We start from the raw sequence: 23258 nt of genomic DNA, 5'->3' as shown, positions 1-23258 counted from the left end.
TCAGGAAACCCCATCAGCCTGGTGGTGGGCTGTCAGGATATGCAGGGCACACCTTAGCTCCCTTTGTGTGACTATCTAGAGTGAATGCACAAACAGCCCAACTGTTATCCTGGCCCAGATGTGTATTCACCAGACAGGCAGAGGCATATAATGGTTAAGCAAGAAAAAGCCCACTTTTTAAAAGTGGCATTTTCAAACTGCCAATTCAAAAACCAACTTCACCAAAGATATATCTTTAAATAGTGAGTTCTGAGCCCCCAAAATCCAAATCTCCTTCCAATTGGAAATTACATCTAAAAGATATTTCAAGGCAATCCCCATGTTACCCTCGGGGAAGAGGTAGGCCTTGCAATAGTGAAAAACAGATTTAGCAGTATTTTACTATCAGGACATGTAAAACACACCAGTACATGTCCTACCGTTTAAATACACTGCACCATGCCCATGGGGCTACCTTGGGCCTACTTTAGGTGTGACTTACAGGTAATAAAAGGGAATGTTTGGGCCTGGCAAGTGGGTGCACTTACCAGGCCGAAATGGTAGTTTAAAACTGCACACACAGACACTGCTGTGGCAGCTCTGAGACATGTTTGCAGGGCTACTCATCTGGGTGGCACAATCAGTGCTGCAAGCCCACTAGTACCATTTGATTTACAGGCCCTGGGCGCACTTAGTGCACTTTACTAGGGACTCACTAGTAAGTCAAATATGCCAACCATGTATAAACCAATGACCAATTCAATTTAGACAGGGAGCCCCTGCACTTTAGCACTGGTCAGCAGTGGTTAATGCCCAGAGTCCTAAAGCCAGCAAAAACGAATTTCAGCACAGGATCAAAAATGGGAGGTCAGAAGCAGAAAGACCGGGAAAACCACGCCAAGAGCTGGTAGATCTAACACTGATTTTATTGTAGGATGTTTCAGTCAAGCAAGTTGGAGTGTCCTCTAGCACTTCGTACTTTTTCTTGAGTGCAGTGTGAACCATGGGATGGAGTTTGTGTTGAGTGTTTAACTTCTTCCAATATGGACATACTCTGGTTTTGCCAATAATGTCCCTGCAGACCCTTTCGTTTTGCTGCCCCTCTCAACTTCCTAATATGTGTACATTGGGTTGGTGGTGTCCAGTTCCATGGGTAGAAACAAAAGGTGCTGTGGGGCATGGGTAGTAGAGACTGCATGATCTCAGTAGGTGCCCTCCTCAGAGACTGTGCACACCATCTGGAGCCCCTGAACAGCCCTCCTTCATGTGAGATAGGCCAATCTGCCTTTTATATTGTAGCGTTTGAGCCTTCCCCTAATGCTTCTGCTTTCAACCTCAATATATTTCTGACCCTATCAGCAGCAGTGCGATTTTAACATTTTGAGAAAGCAATGCTTGATGTCAGAGCAGATAAAGCACAGGGATGATATATTTAGCTGTGTTGGGGCACCTTTGAAGTTTGAGAAAGATAAAGGTGATCCTGGCTTGTCAAAGGGTGATGAAATACTTTTGAGCTCCATTAACGCCTTCCATGAGGATCTGTACATATTGAGGGCGCTGGGCACCAGGTGAATGTAAGATTGTGGGACTTTCATTTCTTGCCCGTACAGAATTCAGAAAGCTAATGCCCATTTGCAGGTGTTGGATGCAATCTCCCAAGTCCAGAGCTGATGCTGGAGTACATGAAAATGTTCACAACCTCTGGACTTGAGGTAATGGTTAAACTGGATCAGAAATTGGAAATCTTAGGGCACTAGGCATTGGTATTTTGGATACTTCCAGAATCTTTCTGCTGCTGTGGAGAAACTGATGTGTGAACTGGTAAAGCTTCATGGTGATGTGAATCAACTAATGATATGTAGGGTACACAAACTACCCTCAAGCTTAAAAAGGAACAGTGCCAACTAAGGAGGAAATTTGATGGCAATTTTGACTGTTGTAGAACCCCGTGAGAAGTTTTCAAAAGTGCCACTGCGTTAAAAGCAAGTAATGCTGCAGGGTTACCAGCTTATTTTTGCAAATCCTAACAAATCCTAACGCTTATCTTCCTAGGCTTGGTGTTGGCATTTGATTTTACTTATATCATACATGTAATATGCTTAATTATGGGGCTTACAATCAGCCCTCTTCATCAATTAGTCTGTTGTTGTCATTCACAATTTCATCCGCCACTACAGAATTTAAGTTGGGGCAATAGGTCAGCCAAAAAATAGTTCCCTGCAATGCCAGAGACCACTATTGTAATGTGTGCTTTTTGAAACCTAAACATTTTTTGCTTTAGCCATTTTTTCATAGTTGTGAAGCCCCAGCAATAAAGTATTTCCCAGAATGATGGCATAATAAAAACAAAAAGGGTGGCAGCCAACGCCAGACCTTTTGGCTTTGACAGTGCTTGTTCTTGTAATTTTTATTAGAGAATAGCCCACACATGCAAGGCTTAAACTCTCTATAATCTGTGCCTGTGCTAGGTCTTGACGGCTGTCTGGTAAGACTGGACGCAGGGAACTCCCAATGCCAGCTCTCCCATGCTGGCAAAGTCTCACAGTATAGTTACAGTATTTATGAACACCAACAATACAGTGAGACTTTTCACAGACCACAGTTGAGATCTAGGGCAATGTTTATGATTATGTTTACAGTGTGCACTGTTAAGAGAACTCAATAATCCAAAGATGCAACCTAGGAGGTTCAGTAAACTTTCTAGACATACGTGCAGGTCTGTAAGTTTGAATTCTGTTTTTTTCTTTTTCTTTCAAACATTGACTGAAGCCAATGAGATTCTTGCAGAGAGAGAGAGAGAGAGAGAGAGAGAGAGAGAGTCACATTGTATGTGTTATTTAGTGCTTGTAGCCTGCTTTACTGATTTGGGACGATAGACTCAAAAGATTGTAAGAGAGTATTGATACTTGGTTAGTTTGAAATCCCTTCTCCTTTGTTGTGATGACCTGCATGGATGTAGAGGTCGCTTGACAACATTGCATCTTAGTATTTGGTGCTGTTTGCTTTCAACCCCACATAGTGGGCCGGAGTTGTCCACATGAGGTCCTTCTGAAGTTGTGTGTGAGATTGCACAGCACGGAGTATTACTACTTTGCGTGGGTAATTAGTTTGCATATTGAGGGTGGAATACATTTATTAGGTCCCAACCCATCTGAAGGTGTTAACAGCTCCTAATGAACTTAACTTAGCCACAAAGGCCATTAGCAGCATTTTCAGAAACCATCTGCAAATATTGACTGGAATTCCAGTGTTCCCTTTATCCCCCTGCTCCACTAACCAAGAATACAAAAAAACAGTAGTTATTACATTAATTCTGAGCTCTCTGACGGACCCAGTTTCTGCATTGGATCTATTGCAAGCAATTCAAGCATTTCAGGACAGTTCAGTTTAAGTTCTGCATACGTAAGCGGCAGTTGTGAAGCTTTCCAGTTTAAGTGCAGTGCATTTCTTGAATCCCAATTCAGATCTTGAAATAACTGGATGAATTTGGGGCTCTTCTGTTCGGTAGTTTTGAATAGTGTTTTGTGTAAGTTAGTGCCTACTTTCTCCTTGATTGTTCTAGTTCTCCCTCCATCAACCAGAGGTTATTTTCAAGCCAAGGTTGCATCTATTACTTCTGTACCAAGCTCCTGGGACTTCTCAACTATTCTGCAAGCATTCTGCAGATACTTTGTTATGCATGCAAGACTTGTCTGCCTGGATTCATTATAAAATGCTATCTGATAGAGACAACGAGCTGCAGATTCCTTACCTTAGAATTCTACCCAGGTGCCACACTGGATCAGGAAAAAACCCTTCAGCAATACCTCTGTGTAAGAAAAAGGCTCCCTGTTGCAGTTACCCCCCACTTTTTGCCTGATACTGATACTGATGCTGACTTGACTGAGACGTGCTGGGACCCTGCTAACCAGGCCCCACACCAGTGTTTTTTCACCTAAAATGTACCATTGTTTCCACAATTGGCAAACCCCTGGCACACAGATAAGTCCCTTGTAAAAGGTACCAATGGTACCAAGGGCCCTGTGACCAGGGAAGGTCCCTAAGGGCTGCAGCATATGTTGTGCCACCCCAAGGGACCCCTCACCTAACACATGCACACTGCCATTGCAGATTGTGTGTGTTGGTGGGGAGAAAAAGGCAAAGTCGACATGGCATCCCCCTCAGGATGCCATGCACACAAAATACTGCCTGTGGTATAGGTAAGTCACCCCTCTAGCAGGCCTTACAGCCTTAAGGCAGGGTGCTCTATACCACAGCTGAGGGCATAGCTGCATGAGCAATATGCCCCTACAGTGTCTAAGTCTATTCTTACACATTGTAAGTACAGTTGTGGCCATATTAAGTAGGGGAGTTTGCCAAAAACAAACTCCACAGCTCCATAATGGCTACACTGAATACTGGGAAGTTTGGTATCAAACTTCTCAGAATAATAAACCCACACTGATACCAGTGTTGGATTTATTAAAAAATGCACACAGAGGGCATCTTATAGATGCCCCTTGTATTTTACCCAATTGTTCAGTGCAGGACTGACTGGTCTGTGCCAGCCTGCTGCTGAGAGACGAGTTTCTGACCCCATGTGGTGAGGGCCTTTGTGCTCTCCGAGGACAGAAACAAAAGCCTGCTCTGGGTGGAGGTGCTTCACACCTCCCCCCTGCAGGAACTGTAACACCTAGCAGTGAGCCTCAAAGGCTCAAGCGTCGTGTTACAATGCCCCAGGGCACTCCAGCTAGTGGAGATGCCTGCCCCCTGGACACAGCCCCCACTTTTGGCGGCAAGTCCAGGGGAGATAATGAGAAAAACAAGGAGGAGTCACCCACCAGTCAGGACAGCCCCTAAGGTGTTCTGAGCTGAGGTGACCCCTGCCTTTAGAAATCCTCCATCTTGATTTTGGAGGATTCCCCCAATAGGAATAGGGATGTGCCCCCCTCCCCTGAGGGAGGAGGCACAAAGAGGGTGTAGCCACCTTCAAGGACTGTAGCCATTGGCTACTGCCCTCCCAGACCTAAACACACCCCTAAATTCAGTATTTAGGGGCACCCTAGAACCTAGGAAAGTAGATTCCTGCAACCTGAAGACGAAGAAGGACTGCTGACCTGAAGCCCTGCAGAGAAGACGGAGACACCAACTGCTTTGGCCCCAGCCCTACCGACCTGTCTCCCCACTTCAAGAAAAACTGCAACAGCGACGCGTCCCCCAGGGTCCAGCGACCTCTGAAGCCTAAGAGGACTACCCTGCATCTAAAAGGACCAAGAAACTCCCAGGACAGCAGCCCTGTTCCACGAAATGCAACTTTGCAACAAAGAAGCAACTTTTAAAGACCACACGTTTCCCGCCGGAAGCGTGAGACTTTCCACTGTGCACCCGACGCCCCCCCCCCCGGCTCGACCTGCGGAAAACTAACTCTACAGGGAGGACTCCTCAGCGACTACGAGCCCGTGAGTAGCCAGAGTTGACCCCCCCCCTGAGCCCCCACAGCGACGCCTGGAGAGGGAATCCAGAGGCTCCCCCTGACCGCGACTGCCTGTTTCAAGGAACCCGACACCCGGAAAACACACTGCACCCGCAGCCCCCAGGACCTGAAGGAACCTAACTCCAGTGCAGGCGGCCCTCTTCCTAGCCCAGGTGGTGGCTACCCCGAGGAGCCCCCCCCCCTTGCCTGCCTGCATCGCTGAAGAGACCCCCGGGTCTCCCCATTGAATCCTATTGCAAACACGACACCTGTTTGCACCCTGCACCCGGCCGCCCCTGTGCCGCTGAGGGTGTACTTTCTGCGCCTACTTGTGTCCCTCCCGCTGCCCTACAAAACCCCCCTGGTCTGCCCTCCCAAGTCGCGGGTACTTACCTGTTGGCAGACTGGAACCGGGGCACACCTATTTCCATTGAAGCCTATGTATTTTTGGCACCACTTTGACCTCTGCACCTGACCGGCCCTGAGCTGCTGGTGTGTTAACTTTGGGGTTGCCTTGAACCCCAACGGTGGGCTACCTTGGACCCAACTTTGAACCCTGTAAGTGCTTTACTTACCTGTGAACCTAACAAATACTTACCTCCCCCAGGAACTGTTGATTTTTGCACTGTGTCCAGTTTTAAAATAGCTTATTGCCATTTTTGCCACAACTGTACATGCTATTGTGATGATTCAAAGTTCCTAGGATACCTGAGTGAAATACCTTTCATTTAAAGTATTGTTTGTAAATCTTGAACCTGTGGTTCTTAAAATAAACTAAGAAAAGATCATTTTCTATATAAAAACCTACTGGCCTGGAATTGTCTTTGAGTGTGTGTTCCGCATTTATTGCCTGTGTGTGTACAACAAATGCTTAACACTACCCTCTGATAAGCCTACTGCTCGACCACACTACCACAAAATAGAGCATTAGAATTATCTCTTTTTGCCACTATCTTACCTCTAAGGGGAACCCTTGGACTCTGTGCACACTATTTCTTACTTTGAAATAGTAGATACAGAGCCAACTTCCTACAATCTGCGCATCATCAGAGGGTGTCGTGCGACACTGTATCAACATAATTTTCCAGATAAGACATCAGCGGAATACATATAATCCCTCTTCCAACGCGCTGACATCAGTTTCTTCTTTTCCGTGCTGCAACGCAGATCTGGGAAAGTGGTTACCTCTGGCCATTTGCCCATCTTTTTGGGCAGTTTCATTGTTGTGGCAGTGCTTATGCCTTCTGGCTTTAAGCCTTGCGAGTCCTGTGCTCAACAGATGTCGGTCACAGACCCCGATTCTGTTTGTATGTGGTGCTTAGGCACCCACCACGACACTGAAGATTGCGACGCCAGTCAACATTGGAGGCCTGAGGTGTTGCAAAAGCAGCGAATGAAGCCCCTGGTGGCGAGAGCATTGCAGTCTTTACAAGAGTCCTGTAAGCATCAGTCGTTCTCCTTCCAGAGCCCGTCCTAGCAAATGCTCTAGGAGTCGCTCACGTGCAGCTCCTTCGATGTCTCCATGTCCTATAGCGTCTCAAGGTGTAAGCGTCACCCGTGGTCAAAGTTGCGTCCTCCAGCTTCACCTCCTCCGCGTGACTCCTCCCATTCCTCTGAGGAGGAGCCCGCGCATGAGTGTGCCCCACATCTCCCGGTTTATCCCTGCCCAGAAGCGGGACTATTACTTGTTCTTGCATGCTGTTTTTGGGCCTACCCCTCCCTCTGGTGCGCTTTTGTGCCCTAAGGAGGTGGCGGGTGCCCTGACGGGATCTTCATCGGCGGCTTTGTCCTTGGTGCCTATTGGGCCCCTCTACTCCAACTCCGAGTCGGTTCGGCGCCGATGCACAGCCTTCTACAGCTTCCATTTTCCATGCATTCTCCCCCCATATGACTCCATTATTGGCGTCCAGTTCTGACTTGCCGACTCCGGTGGTGACTTCGCTCAACGCCCCGATTGTCATCTCCTCAGGTGTCGGACGATGCCCCCTCCGATTTAGATGTCTTCTCCTCCTGACGTCGGTCGACCCTGGTGCTGGGAACGGCACTGTTGGAGTCGCCTATTCTGCAATCTGTGCCTCTGTCTTCTGGGGATCAACTTCCAGTTCTTCCGTCGGAGGGGCCCGGTTTCAATTGTTTGCTTCCTTATTCCGATACCATTTTGCTTCATCATTTGGATTGGATATTTGACTTGACTAATGCTAGTGGCTAAGAATCCTCTCCGGGGTCCAGCCTCCTGTCATCCCCTGGGTTGACTTCAGAAGCAAGTTCTGCTCTAGCAGACGTGTTAAAGCATGTGTCAGAGGTGTTACACTTACCACTTCCTGTGCAGGAGTCTGCCCCACGTCTCCCGGTTTATCCCGGCCCAGAAGCGGGACTATTACTTGTTCTTGCTTGCTGTTTTTGAAGCCACCCCCACCCAGAGCACCTTTGTGCCCTAATGGTGGCGGGTTCCCTGACAGCATCTTCATCGGCGGCTTCGTCCTTGGTGCCCGTTGGGCCCCTTGACTCCAGAGTTGGTTCGGCGCTGACGCACAGCCTTCCACAGCTTCCATTTTCCATGCCTTCTCCCTTACGAATCCATTATTGGCGTCCAGTTTTGACTCGAAGACTCTGGTGGCAACTCCCTCAACGCCCCAATTGTCATCTCCTCCGGTGTTGGACGACGCCCCTTCCGATGCTGAGGTCTCTCCCTCCCACAATTGTCCACAGATCCTTTGCTTGATGTTTTACATCCTGACCATCTTCTGTGGAGTTGGTCCTTCCTTATTGTGAGTGTCTGTATGCCATCCTCTTGAGAGTTTGGACATGGACGGTATCTGGTTCCCCTGTATAGCAATCTATCTCCCTTAGACACAGGCCAGCCCCGGAGGATCCGGCGGCATCCAACTAGTCAAAGCTTTGTGGTGCAAACTGTTTTAGCTGCACACAATTTTGCGCAGGTTCCTCCTGTCCCGCCAGAGCGAGAAGCCAGACAGCTGGATGATTCTGATAGGTGAATGTTCACCTCATCTACTTCTACCTTGCTTTCAATCAGTACTTCCCTTGTCTTTGCTCACTTCTCCCACATTTTGTGGGATTCAGTAGAGAACTTTTTGCCTTCTCTACCTGGCGAGGCTAGAAATGCTCTAGAACCTTTTGTACGGGATGGTCAGTAGTCGGCCAAGCTTAGTATCAGATGTGTTATGGATACCACAGATTCTGTTGGAAGAATGGTGGCTTCTTTGGTAGCTCAGTGACAAAGGGCATGGTTGCGTTCCTCCAATTTCTCAGAAGCTGTGCGGGCAACTTGCTTTTTAGTGTGCATGCCGACTCGGCTTTTTGCCTCATAGAGATGATCATGTTGGCACTCAGTCTTGAAGCCTCTTATTGGTCCAGAGTCTTCCTCTGGCTTGGTTCCTTTGTTCAGGGACAGTTGTTTTTTCCTCTGTTGTGCTTTTTTCTAGCACACTTATGGATCGTGTGCTTCTTGTTTATAATGTGTTCCTGCTTCTCGCATGTGCTTTTCTTATGTTTTAGTACTCAAGGTGGTGCTCCTGCGCTTCAGGTGTTCTTCCATTCCCACTACAGTGGACAGGTTTCATTATTCTTCTGGCCCTTTTAGGTCTAATACCTCTAAAAAAGGGGGGTTTCTGTTGTACTCTCTGCTAATAGGCAGGTCGCCTAAGAGATCGTGCTCTCTATGGGTTTCTTCCTCATGTAAAAGTTGTTTCAGTCCCTGCTCTGCGGGGCTACTGATTTTGGCTTTTGGCCATTCTTCTATAATTAACTGTTCCCTACTGGGAACTTGCTAAGGTTTTCTTTTGTAAGTAGTATTTTTCCTTGTGTCAGTAAGGATTCTGCTGGTGTTTTTTTACAGATGTCCTTCCCATTAGTTCAGTAGGAGATGGTATTTCTGCCTCTTATTCATGGTCTGGATCCGTTGTGGGTTTGGTACCTCTTCGATTCCAAGTGCCCGTCTTCTGTCTTTTTTATATGCGGCATATAGGGAACATATTCTGTTGCCATTATAGGGCACTAGTTTCAAAACCTTTGTTTTGTTCTTGTGCCACGTTAATCTTTTCTCTTTTTCATGGAAGTATAGTCCTCCTTCTGACTTTTCTGTCTGGCCATGGATGCAGGCCTCTTATTTCTTTGAGATATAGATACATATTTCTTCTTCCTTGAGGGTACGGAGCTCTGGGTCATGGGAACTATCTAGTGCCACAGGGGTTCTATCCTGGCATTGGAGCAGTACTTGGCTATTCTTTCCATGTAGCGTGGGTTCCTGTCTTTACGTTTGTGACGGGCCGGACAGCGTCAGCCCGCACGTTTCCCCTGCTTGTGCTGGCGCTACCCCTGCTGATCCGGAAGTGGTCAACTATCACACCAATCCGGGCGGCCTTCGTAAAAATCAGTGGGAAATTGGAAGGTCAAATAGCCTGGCATCGGGTTGTGTGGGGGAGGAGGCGAACGAGGAGAAGACAGGAGGAGCAGACAAGGGCAGAAGACCGAGAGTGATCACGGAGGCGTACGTCCCAGGAGGGGACGGAAGACGTGCAGAGTCCAGGGCGTCGTGGTCCCAATCGGGGACGAAAGAACCGCGGAAGACCCCAAGCCGTACGTCCCAGGCGGGGACGGGAGACGTGCAGAGTCCAGGGCGTTGGTGGTCCCAATCGGGGATGGAAGGAGCAGACTCCAGGAAGCGGAGTGCAACAACCCGCCACGCTTCTGGAGAAGCGTGGCATCTCCAGGTGCGTGGAAGTGGTCTGGGGAGCGGTAGGGAAGACGGGAGGGTCACGGTATATCGTAGGGGAAGATATCACAAGTGAAAAGGCACGGGAAGGGGGAATACAGGGAAGGGGTGTGCACTAAAAGGTAATAAGTGTTGTGGTAATCCAAGGAAAAGGGCAACGAGAGATACCCGAAGTAGAAAAACAGTATAACAGGAAGACGTAGGAAAGAACACGAAGAGGTAAAGATGAGAAAAGGAAGTGAAAAGGCAAAGTGAAGACAATGTCCTAAACAGAGATGGAAAGGACAGGAGAAGGACAGACAGAGAGAGAAAAGACAAACCCAAAAGACAAGAAAGAGACAACAGCGGAGAAGGGAAAGCCAGACACAGGGAAAAACCAAGGGGAAAACATAAACACTTACAGAGCCTGTTTCTCTTCTTCCCACATGTGCTTCCCGAGAGACCTGAAAGAACAAAAAGACATGAGGAAGAGACTGTGAACCACTGCCTGGAGAATACACCCAGAGAGTTAAAGAACAACACAAGGGAGCCCTCCATTACAAAATAACACTATATTCCACCAATAAAAGAACACTTACCTGTGTATCAGACGAGTCTTGCGTAATTACTCGCGCCAATCCTGCTACAACGTTCTTGTCCATTAGGGATCTCCCTCATGATATGTCCTCGGTCATCTTTTTGGACTGCTATATTCTGGCATTTTATGTGTAGGATTCCAATCCTAGCACTTTCTTAATACTTTCTATGACAGCGGCAAGGAGGTAGTTAAATCTCTTCTTTCTATCAGACATCTGCTCCTTCCTAACCTCATTTTGTTTTTGTGCTTAGAAATGTTGTCCAAAGATGTGGACAATCACATTTAGCTTTGCAGACTTCTGCAGGACCCACATCCAAATCCCATTCTGGGGGTCGACATCAAATATACCTCATATTTCAGCATATTTCATTATTCGGACCACATGTTGGATCGCTTTCTTTTATGGTGGTTGTCCCTCAGGGATTCTGCCACTTTTTCCTTTGGTCGTTTCTTCAGCGACTTTTTTCTTTCTCATGGATTGTCATTGCCGTTGTCTTCCCCTTTCTATGGTTGGCATCTACTCATGTGGCATTTGTCTGCCTCGTGTTGATTTTTTCATGTACCACAAGGTTTCTGTTGGTTTCTTTCAGCAGGTGGTTCTGCCAACCCCTTTTAACTTTTAGCCTGCTAGCATTGATTTTCCAGCTTGGCTGGCTTTTTCTTCCTTGAGGGATGCACTCTTTCTCTCTCCCCTCTGTTCTTTTTCTCCTGTGTTGTTGTTGTACCTCTTACTAGGAACTAGCTACTAGGAAGGCAACTTTCCATGTTAAAAATCTGACAAGAATGCATGGGTTCAAAAGGTGGGCCCACGAGTCTGGTAAGTACGATATTTAGATTCCAAGTAGGAACAGGTGGTGTTCTGGGTGGAATAATACCTTTTAATCCTTCCATGAATGCTTTTATAACTGGAACTCTGAATAGAGAGGTGTGTTGAATAGTCTGCATGTATGCTGATACTGCAGTAAGATACATTTTAATGGATGAGAAAGCTAAATTTGATTTTTGCAAATGAAGTAGATAGCATACAATATCTTGTATTGATGCTGTAAGTGAATCAGTATTTGTAGACGGACAGTAGTAAACAAATATTTTCCATTTGTTAGCATAACATTGTGTAGTGGTAGGTTTTTGTGCCTGTTTGAGCACTTCCATACATTCTACTGGAACTTTTAGGTATCCAAACTCTATGACTTCAGGAGCACTGGGGTTTGGATGCCTGATTTGACCTTTGTTTTGTGTTAACAAATCCGGTCTGTTTGGAAGTTTGGAGTGAGGTACTACTGACAGGTCTAGGAGTGTGGTGTACCAATGTTGTGCCCACGTTGGGGCTACGAGTATCATGGTGAGAGATGTCTGACGTAGTTTGTTGACAGAAAGGGAAGGAGTGGGAGAGGGAGAGGGGGAAAAGCGTAAGCAAATACGCTTTTTGCGTTTTTGCTTGTTGCAAATAAGTCTATTTCTGGTGTTCCCCATTTTTTAAAGTACTTTTGAAGTACCTGAAAGTCAATCTCCCATTCTTGTGTCTGTTGGTGGTTCCTGCTTAGGAGATCCGCTAGCTGATTGTGTATTCCTGGAATGTATTCTGCTAATAGATGAATGCGATTGTGAATTGCCTGTTTCCATATTGTCTGGCCTAAAAGGGACAGATGAGATGAATGTGTCCTGCCTTGTTTCTTCATGTAATACATGGTCGTCATATTGTCTGTTTTTATCAGAACATTCTTGTGTTTGAGAAGGGGTTGAAACACAGCTAATACTACTAAATGGTTTATGTGAAAATGTATTTGTTTGGAATCCCATTCCCCTTGAATGGTAAGGTTGTTGAGATGAGCTCCCCAACCTATCATTGATGCATCTGTTGTTATTGTGGTCTGAGGCACGGGGTCTTGAAATGACCACCCCTCATTAAATTGCTGCGATTCCACCATTGAAGGGACGTGTGCGTTTGGCGGTCCACCAACACTAGATCTTGCAATTGACCCTGTGCCTGAGACCATTGTTGTGAGAGGCATTGTTGTAAAGGCCTCATATTGAGTCTTACATGCGGTACTATTGCTATGCAAGATGCCATCCTTCCTAGAATTCTAATGACAGATTTTACAGTGTATTGTTGATTTAGCTGTATTTGTGGTATGAGATTTTGGAAAGCCTGTATCCTTTGTGTATTTGGATATGCTAGGGCTTTTGGCGTATTTAAAATAGCACCTAGGTAAGGTTGTACTTGTGTTCGTTGAAGGTGAGATTTCTGGTGATTGAGAGTGAACCCTAGTGTATGTAGGGTCTCTATTACGTACTGAGTGTGTTGTTGGCATTGTATAAAATTGCTTCATTTCATTAGCCAATCGTCTACGTATGGAAAGGCATGAATGTGTTGCCTTCTTAGGTAGGCTGCCTACTACTGCTAGACATTTTGTGAACACTCTTGGAGCTGTTGTTATGCCAATGATAATGCTTTCCTGCTATGACGAACCAGTGGTATTTTCTGTGAGCTGGATGGATGGGTATATGGAAATGTGCATCTTTGAGGTCTAAAACAGCCATGTAATCTTGTTTTTGTAGTAGTGGAATGGCGTCCTGCAGAGTTACCATGTGAAAGTGTTCTGACAGGATGTATAGATTCAGAGATCTGAGATCTAGGATGGGCCTGAGAGTGCCATCCTTCTTGGGGATAAGGAAGTATAGTGAGTATACTCCTGTTCCTTGCTGAGAATGTGGGACCAATGCTATTGCTTGTTTTAGTAGTAGTAATTGTACCTCTTGTTCTAATAGAACGTTGTGTTCTGGGGACAATCTGTGGTAACGTGGAGGAATGTTTGGAGGGGTAGAAATCAATTCTAGGCAATAGCCATTGCGGATAATTGACAAGACCCACTGGTCTGTGGTGATGTTTTGCCAATGAGAGTGGAATTGCTGTAGTCTTCCCCCCACAGGAGATGTGTGGGGTTGAGAGATGGTAAATAAGTCACTGTTTGGATGGTGCAGTGGCTTGCTTAGAAATTTGGAACTTGCCTCTGTTTCTAAAATATTGGCCTCTTTAAGACCCTCTAAATCCCCCCTCTCTAATATTGTTGCTGCTGCTGTCCCTGATTTGCCTAGGAGGTAGAGGCTTCAGAGGAGTGTGGTTTGAATCCTCCCCTAAATTGTTGCCTGCGAAAGGAGCCTCCATACGGTGTTGTGTATAATGCTCCCACTGCTTTGGCAGTGTCTGAGTCTTTCCTCACTTTTTCTATGGTCATATCGACCTCAGGACCACACAAATGTTTTTTTGTCAAAAGGCATGTTAAGTACTGCCAGTTGAATTTCTGGTTTAACACCAGAAGAACATAGCCATGCATACCTTCTTATAGTAATGGCAGTATTGACACTTCTGGCTGCTGTGTCCGCAGCATCAAGGGCAGACCTTATCTGATTATTGCTTATGGCCTGGCCCTCTTCTACAATCTGCTGTGCCCCTTTCTGATGTTCCTTTGGGAGGTGCTGTAGGAGGTCTTGCATCTCATTCCAGTGGCTCTATCGTATCTGGCTAGAAGTGCTTGCGAATTTGCAGTTTGCCATTGATTGGCCGCCTGTGTGGCCACTCTCCTGCCAGCAGCATCTAATCTCCTACTCTCCTTATCATGGGGAGGAGTATCCCCTGAGAATTGGCTATTAGCCCTCTTTCTAGCCGCACTCACTACCACCAAATCTGGAGGAACTTGGTGTGTTATGTAATCCGGGTCTGTAGGAGCAGGTTTGTATTTTTTGTGAATACGCAGAGTAATTACTGTAGCGATGACAGGCTCACTAAACATTTGGTCTGCATGTTTGACCATTCCAGGTAACATGGGAAGGCACTGATATCTAGAGTCGGTGGAGGATAGAGTGTTAAACAGGAAATCTCTTCTACGGGTTCAGTGTGCATAAGCACCCAATGGTAAGCAGCTGCCGTGGAAACAACCTGCGTGTATGCAATAGTGTCCTCTGGTGGAGAAGGCTTGGAGGGGTATAAATCCGGATAATTATCTGGAATAGGATCTGGGTCGTATAGATCCCAAGGATCCACTGTATCCCCATGTGAGTACTGTGAATGCGTTGGTGAAGGCAAGTGGGTGGAGGTGAAAAAGAAAGCTGTGATGAATGAGGAGGAGAAATAGAGGCAGCTACTGGCTTCTCCTTCTGCCTAAAAAGTTTTGCTGGTAGTTGAGCAGTGTCTAATTGTTCCTGAAAAGCCAGCTTCCTTTTGGTTTTCAGAGGAGGTGCAATAACAATTCTGCCAGTCTCTTTGTGGATGTGGATTCTGGATTGTCTTTAATCCATAGCCTCCAGGATAGGCTGAATCTCAGCGTCCTCATCGGAAGGTCTGAAAGATTCCTGCAGTGATTTCAAACTCTGTTTGAGGTGGCTCGAAAGTCCTTGCTCTTCTATATAAGAAGATTTTTTGGGTTCCGAAGATTGAAGCTTTTTCGGTCCCGAAAACGGAGTCGGTTGTTTCCGCTCCGAAGCACGGCGTCAAGGCTTCGACTCCAAGGAGTGAGGACGCTTACTCGAGTCTGAAGCAGAACTCTTTACAGATTTACTCGACTCCGATGTCGACAAAGGAGTGGCCTTTTTCGGCGCCGAACCCAGATGTCGGTCGACAATAGTCTTTTTTCATGTTGAACCATGGCCTTCTGGCAGTGGTGTACCCAAGGCCTTCGATGTTTTTTTTTTATATGGGCGTAGGAGCAGACGTACTCATGTGCTGTCCAGCAGTGATAGGCCTATCTTCTTCCAATTCTTGTTCGGAGTCGGTGTCTCGGATAGAGACCGCTGTCTGTGCCTGGTCTTCCATGACGTTGAGATGTTCTGTACTTTTTGACGCCATCTCTAACCTTCTGTCTCTCCGATCACGCAGAGTCTTCTTGGATCGAAACAATCAACAGGCCCCACAATCTTCTTTATGATCGGGAGAAAGACACAGATTACAAACCAGGTGTTGGTCTGTGTATGGAAACTTTGCGTGGCACCGAGGGCAGAATCGAAATGGAGTTCGATCCTTCAGGCTTCCACCAGTAGGCCCAAACAGGCCCGAGTCAGGCGCATGCACCCAGATGGGAGAAATCTAGATTCCGACGGTACTATCAGTTCATTAGATGGAAACGCGATCGAAACAATACCGACGATTAAAGGAGTTTTCTACAGTTTCTGATTCGAAATCTCGGAGCGAGAGGAAACATATCCGAACCCGACAGCAGAAAGAAAACAATCTAACAGTGGAGTCGATGCCCATGCGCAGTATGACTGAGAGGAGGAGTCACTCGATCCCGTGACTCCGAAAAGACTTCGAAGAAAAACAACTTGTATAACTCTGAGCCCAACACTAGATGGCGGAATCATGCATAGCATGTGAATCTGCAGCACTACATGCCACGAACAGATGTAAACTGGCTAAGTGACATTTTCCATATATATATATATATATATGTTCGATGGCATGTGTAGCTGCAGATACACATGCTGTGCATATCCCACCATCTAGTGTTGGACTCGGAGTGTTACAAGTTGTTTTTCTTCAAAGAAGTCTTATCGAGTCACGAGATCGAGGGACTCCTCCCCTTTCGGCTCCATTGCGCATGGGCGTCGACTCCATCTTAGATTGTTTTCTTTCCGCCATCGGGTTCGGACGTGTTCCTCTTCGCTCCGTGTTTCGGTTCAGAAAGTTAGTTAAATCTCGGAAAATTCGACGGTATTGTTGACGTTCGGTATCGGGTTAGTTGACGCAGATCGACACTGAATCAAAAAGAGCTCCAGTAGCCCTTCGGGGCTTCGATTCCCCGGCGGGGCCTGGTCGGCCCGACCGCGTGCGTCTTCAAGGCTAATGGAACGGACCCCATTCCGCTTCTGCCCGAATGCCACAACAAGTATCCTTACACATATCAACATCTGGTCTATAATTTGTGTTTGTCCCCCGAACACAAAGAGGATACCTGCAAGGCCTGTCAGGCGTTTTGAGCGAAGAAAACACTGCGGGACCGGAGAGCACAAAGGCTTCAAATGGCGTCGGCGCCGTCAGGACACCACGACGTCGAGGAAGAGGAGACTTTCTCCATCACTGACTCAGACGAGCCAGAAACAGAGCAGGCGCCGAAAACAGTGAGTAAACCAGCCCCGGCCAAAACTCACGCCAAAATCATGAAGGCCCAGGGGACGCCACCGCCGGCAGGCCATGGCTTAACCCGTAAAATTGGTGACCAACCATCGGCACCGAAAAAGGGCACGCACGTGTCGAAGTCTTCCGACTCCGGTCGAGATCCCGGCACGCAGCATATTCGACACGAGAACCTGGTTCAGACCAGACTCGAGACCGGCTCCGAGATGTCGGCACACCGAAACCTAAAAAAGTGGCTTCGGAGCTGAAAAAGACTGTAGAAAAAGTTTCAGTACTGAAACACCCAGCTTTGGAGCCGAAAACAAGCTCCTACTCCGAAGAACAAGGCCTTTCAGAACAACTACAAGGCCATCGATTTGGACAAGAACTAGAAGCAGGGGAGCCAGATTATACGCAAAGAAGGCTCCATATTCAAAAGGAAACAGGGAAAATAAGAACTCTCCCTCCTATAAGGATGAAAAGGAAACTTGCTTTCCAAGACACAGAAAAACAACCGAAAGCAAAGGTGGCAAAAGAAGTAACTCCACCACGGTTTTTGCCACAACCATCACCACAACCATCACCAATTGCGACCCCACCTATGATGCAATGTCCAACGCACACAGGGATGAGCCAGGATGACCCAGATGCATGGGATCTATATGATGCACCAGTATCTGACAATAGTCCAGACTTCTACCCAGCGAGGCCATCACCACCTGAAGACAGTACTGCTTACACGCAGGTGGTGTCCAGAGCAGCTGCTTTTCACAGTGTGACACTGCACGCTGAACCGATTGAGGATGATTTTTTACTTAATACTTTGTCGTCAACACACAGTCAGTACCAGAGTCTTCCAATGTTACCAGGGATGTTGAAACACGCAAAACAAGTATTTCAAGAGCCCGTCAAAGGCAGGGCCATCACACCTAGGGTGGAGAAAAAGTACAAGCCTCCCCCTACAGACCCTGTGTACATCACGCAACAACTGACACCTGACTCAGTAGTAGTAGGCGCAGCACGTAAAAGAGCTAATTCGCACACCTCTGGAGATGCACCACCACCCGACAAAGAAAGTCGAAAGTTTGACGCAGCGGGGAAAAGAGTTGCAGCACAGGCAGCCAATCAATGACACATTGCCAATTCACAGGCTTTATTGTCAAGATATGACAGAGCTCATTGGGATGAAATGCAGCACTTTATAGAACATCTTCCCAAAGAGTTTCAAAAGCGTGCACAACAAGTGGTGGAGGAGGGCCAAAGTATCTCTAACAACCAGATACGATTGGCAATGGACACAGCGGACACAGCCGCAAGAACTGTGAATACAGCGGTCACTATTCGGAGACACGCATGGCTACGCACCTCCGGGTTTAAGCCCGAAATCCAACAGGCTGTGCTTAATATGCTATTTTAATGGACAGCAGTTGTTTGGGCCGGAGGTGGACACAGCTATAGAGAAGCTAAAGAAGGACACTGATACGGCCAAGGCCATTGGCGCGCTCTACTCCCCACAGAGCAGAGGCACATTCAGGAAGACACAATTTAGAGGGGGGGTTTCGGGCCCAAAGAACAGAACGCTCAACCTCACAAACCAGACCCACATACCAGGGCCAGTATCAAAGAGGAGGCTTTCGGGGGCAATACAGAGGTGGACAGTTCCCTAAAACTAGAGGAAAGTTCCAAAGCCCAAAGACCCCGCAAAATAAACAGTGACTTCAGTGTCACAAATCCCCAACACATAACACCAGTGGGGGGGAGACTCACAAATGTTTACCAAAACTGGGAAGAAATAACAACAGACTCGTGGGTCCTAGCCATTATCCAACATGGTTATTGCATAGAATTCCTACAATTACCACCAAGTGTGCCTCCAAGAACACACAACATGTCCAAACAACACTTGTAACTATTACAACTAGAAGTCCAAGCGTTGTTGCAAAAAGACGCAATAGAACTAGTACCCAACCATCAGAAAGGAACAGGTGTTTATTCCCTGTATTTTCTAATACCCAAAAAGGACAAAACTCTGAGACACATCTTAGATCTCAGAACACTAAATCTTTACATCAAATCAGATCACTTTCACATGGTGACACTTCAAGACATAATCCCCTTGCTCAAACAACAAGACTACATGACAACATTAGATCTCAAGGATGCGTACTTCCATATACCCATACATCCTTCACACAGGAAATACTTACGGTTTGTAATCCAAGGAGTACATTACCAATTCAAAGTGTTACCATTCGGGATAACAACAGCACCAAGGGTATTTACATAATGCCTTGCAGTAGTAGCAGCCCATATCAGAAGACAGCCCATACACGTATTCCCGTATCTAGACGATTGGTTAATCAAAACCAACACGCAGGAGCAGTGTCTTCAACACACAAAATACATCATAGAAACCCTTCACAAACTAGGGTTCTCACTAAACTACCAAAAATCACACTTACAGCTGTGTCAAATACAACAATACTTAGGAGCAACAATCAACACAAAAAAGGGATTGCCACTCCAAGTCCACAAAGGGTACAAGCAAAACGTAATACAAAGCATGCACCTAAACCAAACGTTTCTGGTAAACTTAGTGATGAAACTACTAGGCATGATGTCCTCATCCATAGCCATTGTCCCAAACGCAAGATTGCACATGCAGCCCTTACAACAGTGCCTAGCAACACAATGGTCACAAGCACAGGGTCAACTTCAAGATCTAGTGTTGATAGACCGCCAAACGTACACCTCGCTTCAATGGTGGAATCCTATAAATTTAAACCAAGGGCGGCCCTTCCAAGACCCAGTGCCTCAATACGTGATCACAACAGATGCTTCCATGGTAGGGTGGGGAGCACACCTCAACCAACACAGCATCCAGGGACAATGGGACACTCAGCAGAAACAACTTCATATAAATCAGTTAGAACTACTAGCAGTGTTTCTAGCGTTGAAAGCATTTCAACCACTAATAGCCCACAAACACATTCTTGTCAAAACAGACAACATGACAACAATGTATTACCCAAACAAACAGGGAGGGACACACTCAACACAGCTGTGTCTCTTAGCACAAAAGATTTGGCATTGGGTGATTCACAATCACATTCGCCTAATAGCGCAATACATACCAGGAATTCAAAACCAGTTAGCCGACAGTCTCAGTTGAGGGTCAACAGATCCACGAATGGGAAATTCATCCCCAGATACTACAAACCTACTTCCAAAACTGGGGAACACCGCAAAAAGACCTATTCGCAACAAAAGAAAACGCAAAATGCCAAACCTTCGCATCCAGGTACCCACAGCCTCACTCCAAGGGCAATGCATTATGGATGAGTTGGTCAGGGATATTTGCTTACGCTTTTCCCCCTTTCCCACTCCTTCCGTATCTAGTATACAAACTGACTCAAAACAAACTCAAACTAATACTGATAGCACCAACTTGGGCACGACAACCTTGGTACACAACACTACTAGACCTGTCAGTAGTGCCTCATATCAAACTACCAAACAGACCAGGGGCCATATGTACGAACACTTTTTCCCATAGGCACAGAATGGGGAAAAACCTTTGCTACATCTGACCCCTGATCTGTTAACTCAACACAAACAACAGATCAGACACCCAAATCCAGCATCTCTCAATTTAGCAATCTGGCTCCTGAAGTCTTAGAATTCGGACATCTAGACCTTACACAAGAATGTATGGAGGTCATCAAACAGGCTAGAAAACCTACTACAAGACATTGCTACGCAAATAAATGGAAAAGATTTGTTTATTACTGTTATAATAATCAAATTCAACCATTACACGCATCCGCGAAAAACATTGTAAGCTACTTACTACACTTACAAAAGTCTAAATTAGCTTTTTCATCCATTAAGATACATCTCACAGCAATTTCGACCTATCTGCAAATTACACATTCAACTTCACTATTGAGAATCCCAGTCATAAAAGCATTTATGGAGGGTCTAAAAAGGATCATTCCACCAAGAACACCACCAGTTCCTTTGTGGAACCTCAATATTGTATTAACACGACTCATGGGTCCACCATTTGAACCCATGCACTCTTGTGAGATACAATACTTAACCTGGAAAGTAGCCTTCCTAATAGCTATCACATCTCTCAGAAGAGTAAGTGAAATACAAGCCTTTACCATACAAGAACCCTTTATACAAATACACAAACATAAAGTAGTTCTACGCACAAATCCTAAATTTTTGCCAAAAGTCATATCACCGTTCCACTTAAATCAAACAGTAGAACTCCCAGTGTTCTTTCCAGAACCTGACTCTGTAGCTCAAAGAGCATTACATGCATTAGACATAAAAAGAGCACTAATGTATTACATTAATAGAACCAAACAAATTCGTAAAACAAAACAATTGTTTGTAGCTTTCCAAAAACCTCATGCAGGGAATCCAATATCCAAACAAGGCATTGCCAGATGGATAGTTAAGTGTATTCAAACCTGCTATATTAAAGCAAAGAGAGAACTGCCTATTACACCAACGGCACACTCCACTAGAAAGAAAGGCGCCACCATGGCCTTTCTAGGTAATATACCAATGACAGAAATCTGTAAGGCAGCCACATGGTCTACATGGTTGTAAAACTGGAGAATTTCTGGTGTTCAGATGCTGTCACATTTTGCGACTTATGCATATTTTCATCTTAAACAGAGTTAAGGAGGAATTTTCATTTGTAAGTATCTAAATATTAGTTAATTCTGTATTTTATCTGACTTCTATTATTGGAAGATATTGAGAATCAGTTTAATTTGGTCAATAGTTTACAAATCCAGAGACACGAGGTGTGTGGTAGCTTAGAAATTAGTAGTAAACAAGGCTAAAATAAATTTAGCTCATCCAGTCAAAAATGTACCTTTGGTATACCATTGCACAATAGTATTGCATTCAAATTGAAAGACCATGTTATAACCTTTCTTCACTAAAGACTCCAGGTAATAAGGGCGAGCAGTGAAACACTGACTCCAGGAGGTGGAGAACTTTTGGAACTCAGGTAAAGTGTGTTGCAGTAAATAACACTCAATGTCAACTAAATTGTTTAAAAACTCTTTAAAAAACAGTAGCCCTTTATTAACAGGGTCAGTTACAAACAGGATGTGCTTTTTATCTTCGAGATTTTCAAAATACTTAGGCCTTTAGGAATGTTCAAGCTCTTTCTCTTCTCTAAGGGATTCCGGTTTGTGCATGGGATACAAATGTGGGGTTGTTTAATCCTCATCTAATACTGGTACGACATTGGATAGCCCTGTGGGCTGAAAATGGCCGATACCCAATAAAAATGTTTTTTCTTACTAATGCATGACAGTTGCATATTTTGTTTTGGCTTGAACTATGCATTATGTTCTAATATTGGGTAATGAGATTGCCTTGAATTAATTGGTCGTTTTTTTCTGTTTGTTCTCTAGGGTCGTGAGAGGCAGATTCTTCAGGAAACCATACACAACTTTCACTCTTCCTTTGAAAGTAGTGCTAGCAACACCAGGCCACCTGGCAGCGCCCAGCGTGAGTAACACATTTATAGAGGCTATATGTTGTTCTTTTATGTAAGTGAACAGTGACAGTAGATACAGCTACATTACGATGGGTCAAAAGCCTCATTAATCAGAAATGAGCCTGTCTTTTGCCAAGATTCTAAATTGAGCTTGAGTTCTTTATTGATAATGTAGGAGCAGAGTAGGAAACCAGGAGTCCACATGAAATATCCAGTCAAGAAGTGAGATAATAATGGATCACCTCGGTGATTATGGTGGCCGTGACATACTGTGGCCCACCCTTGGCATAATGGTGCCTCCTTTTGTAATGGTTATCATGTAACATTTTGGACTTATACAATATAATGGTAATCCTGGCATATTGAAAACCACCTTATCATTTTGGTGGTCAATCCCTGGCACAATGGCGAGCCCAGTATATTTTCAACTACTTTATTTATATTACTGCCAAGCTTCTAGATAATGGTAAAAAAGTAATCTAAACTTAACAGGTTAAAACTCCTAAAGCTAATCATTTGTAAACGTTTTATTTTCACATGTTCTTGCCAACTTTTAATGGTATTCGGCATCTAGGCCATTTCTTAGTGAAGGATGAAGAGGTCTAATGCATTTTCCTAGGACTCTGGTATGGCTCAAATACCTCCTGATACATCACCTCTATTCATTCCTCCTTAACACTGTTACTTTCTCCTCTTAAGAATTTAGATATTTCATTTTTACAGAACTGACTACTGTCATCCTCTTCAATCACGAGTAACTCATGGTTGACCACATAGACCTCCTTGTGTGGGCTTGTTGACCTCTCTGGATTTATGGTCCTCACTTCTAGGTGACCAAATAAAAACCCTAAACAGTACGGTCTACTGATGTCCTGGGTG

The 23258-nt window shown here is 45.5% G+C and overlaps 1 protein-coding gene across 2 annotated transcripts in view; it reads left to right on the top strand.

Moving 5' to 3' along the window:
* ANKS6 (ankyrin repeat and sterile alpha motif domain containing 6) overlaps nt 1-23258 on the top strand; it is a 389890-nt gene that overhangs the window by 352550 nt on the left and 14082 nt on the right. For both annotated transcript variants that reach the window (XM_069219478.1, XM_069219477.1), the window contains exon 15: nt 22294-22390. In XM_069219478.1, coding sequence (XP_069075579.1) covers nt 22294-22390 — 97 coding nt within the window. The remainder of the gene's footprint in view (nt 1-22293; nt 22391-23258) is intronic.

The sequence above is a fragment of the Pleurodeles waltl genome, chromosome 2_2, assembly GCF_031143425.1.
Source record: "Pleurodeles waltl isolate 20211129_DDA chromosome 2_2, aPleWal1.hap1.20221129, whole genome shotgun sequence".
In the NCBI taxonomy this organism is placed as follows: Eukaryota; Metazoa; Chordata; class Amphibia; order Caudata; family Salamandridae; genus Pleurodeles; species Pleurodeles waltl.
Note: the sequence above shows the minus strand (reverse complement) of the source record. Positions and strands in the feature narration are given on the sequence as shown.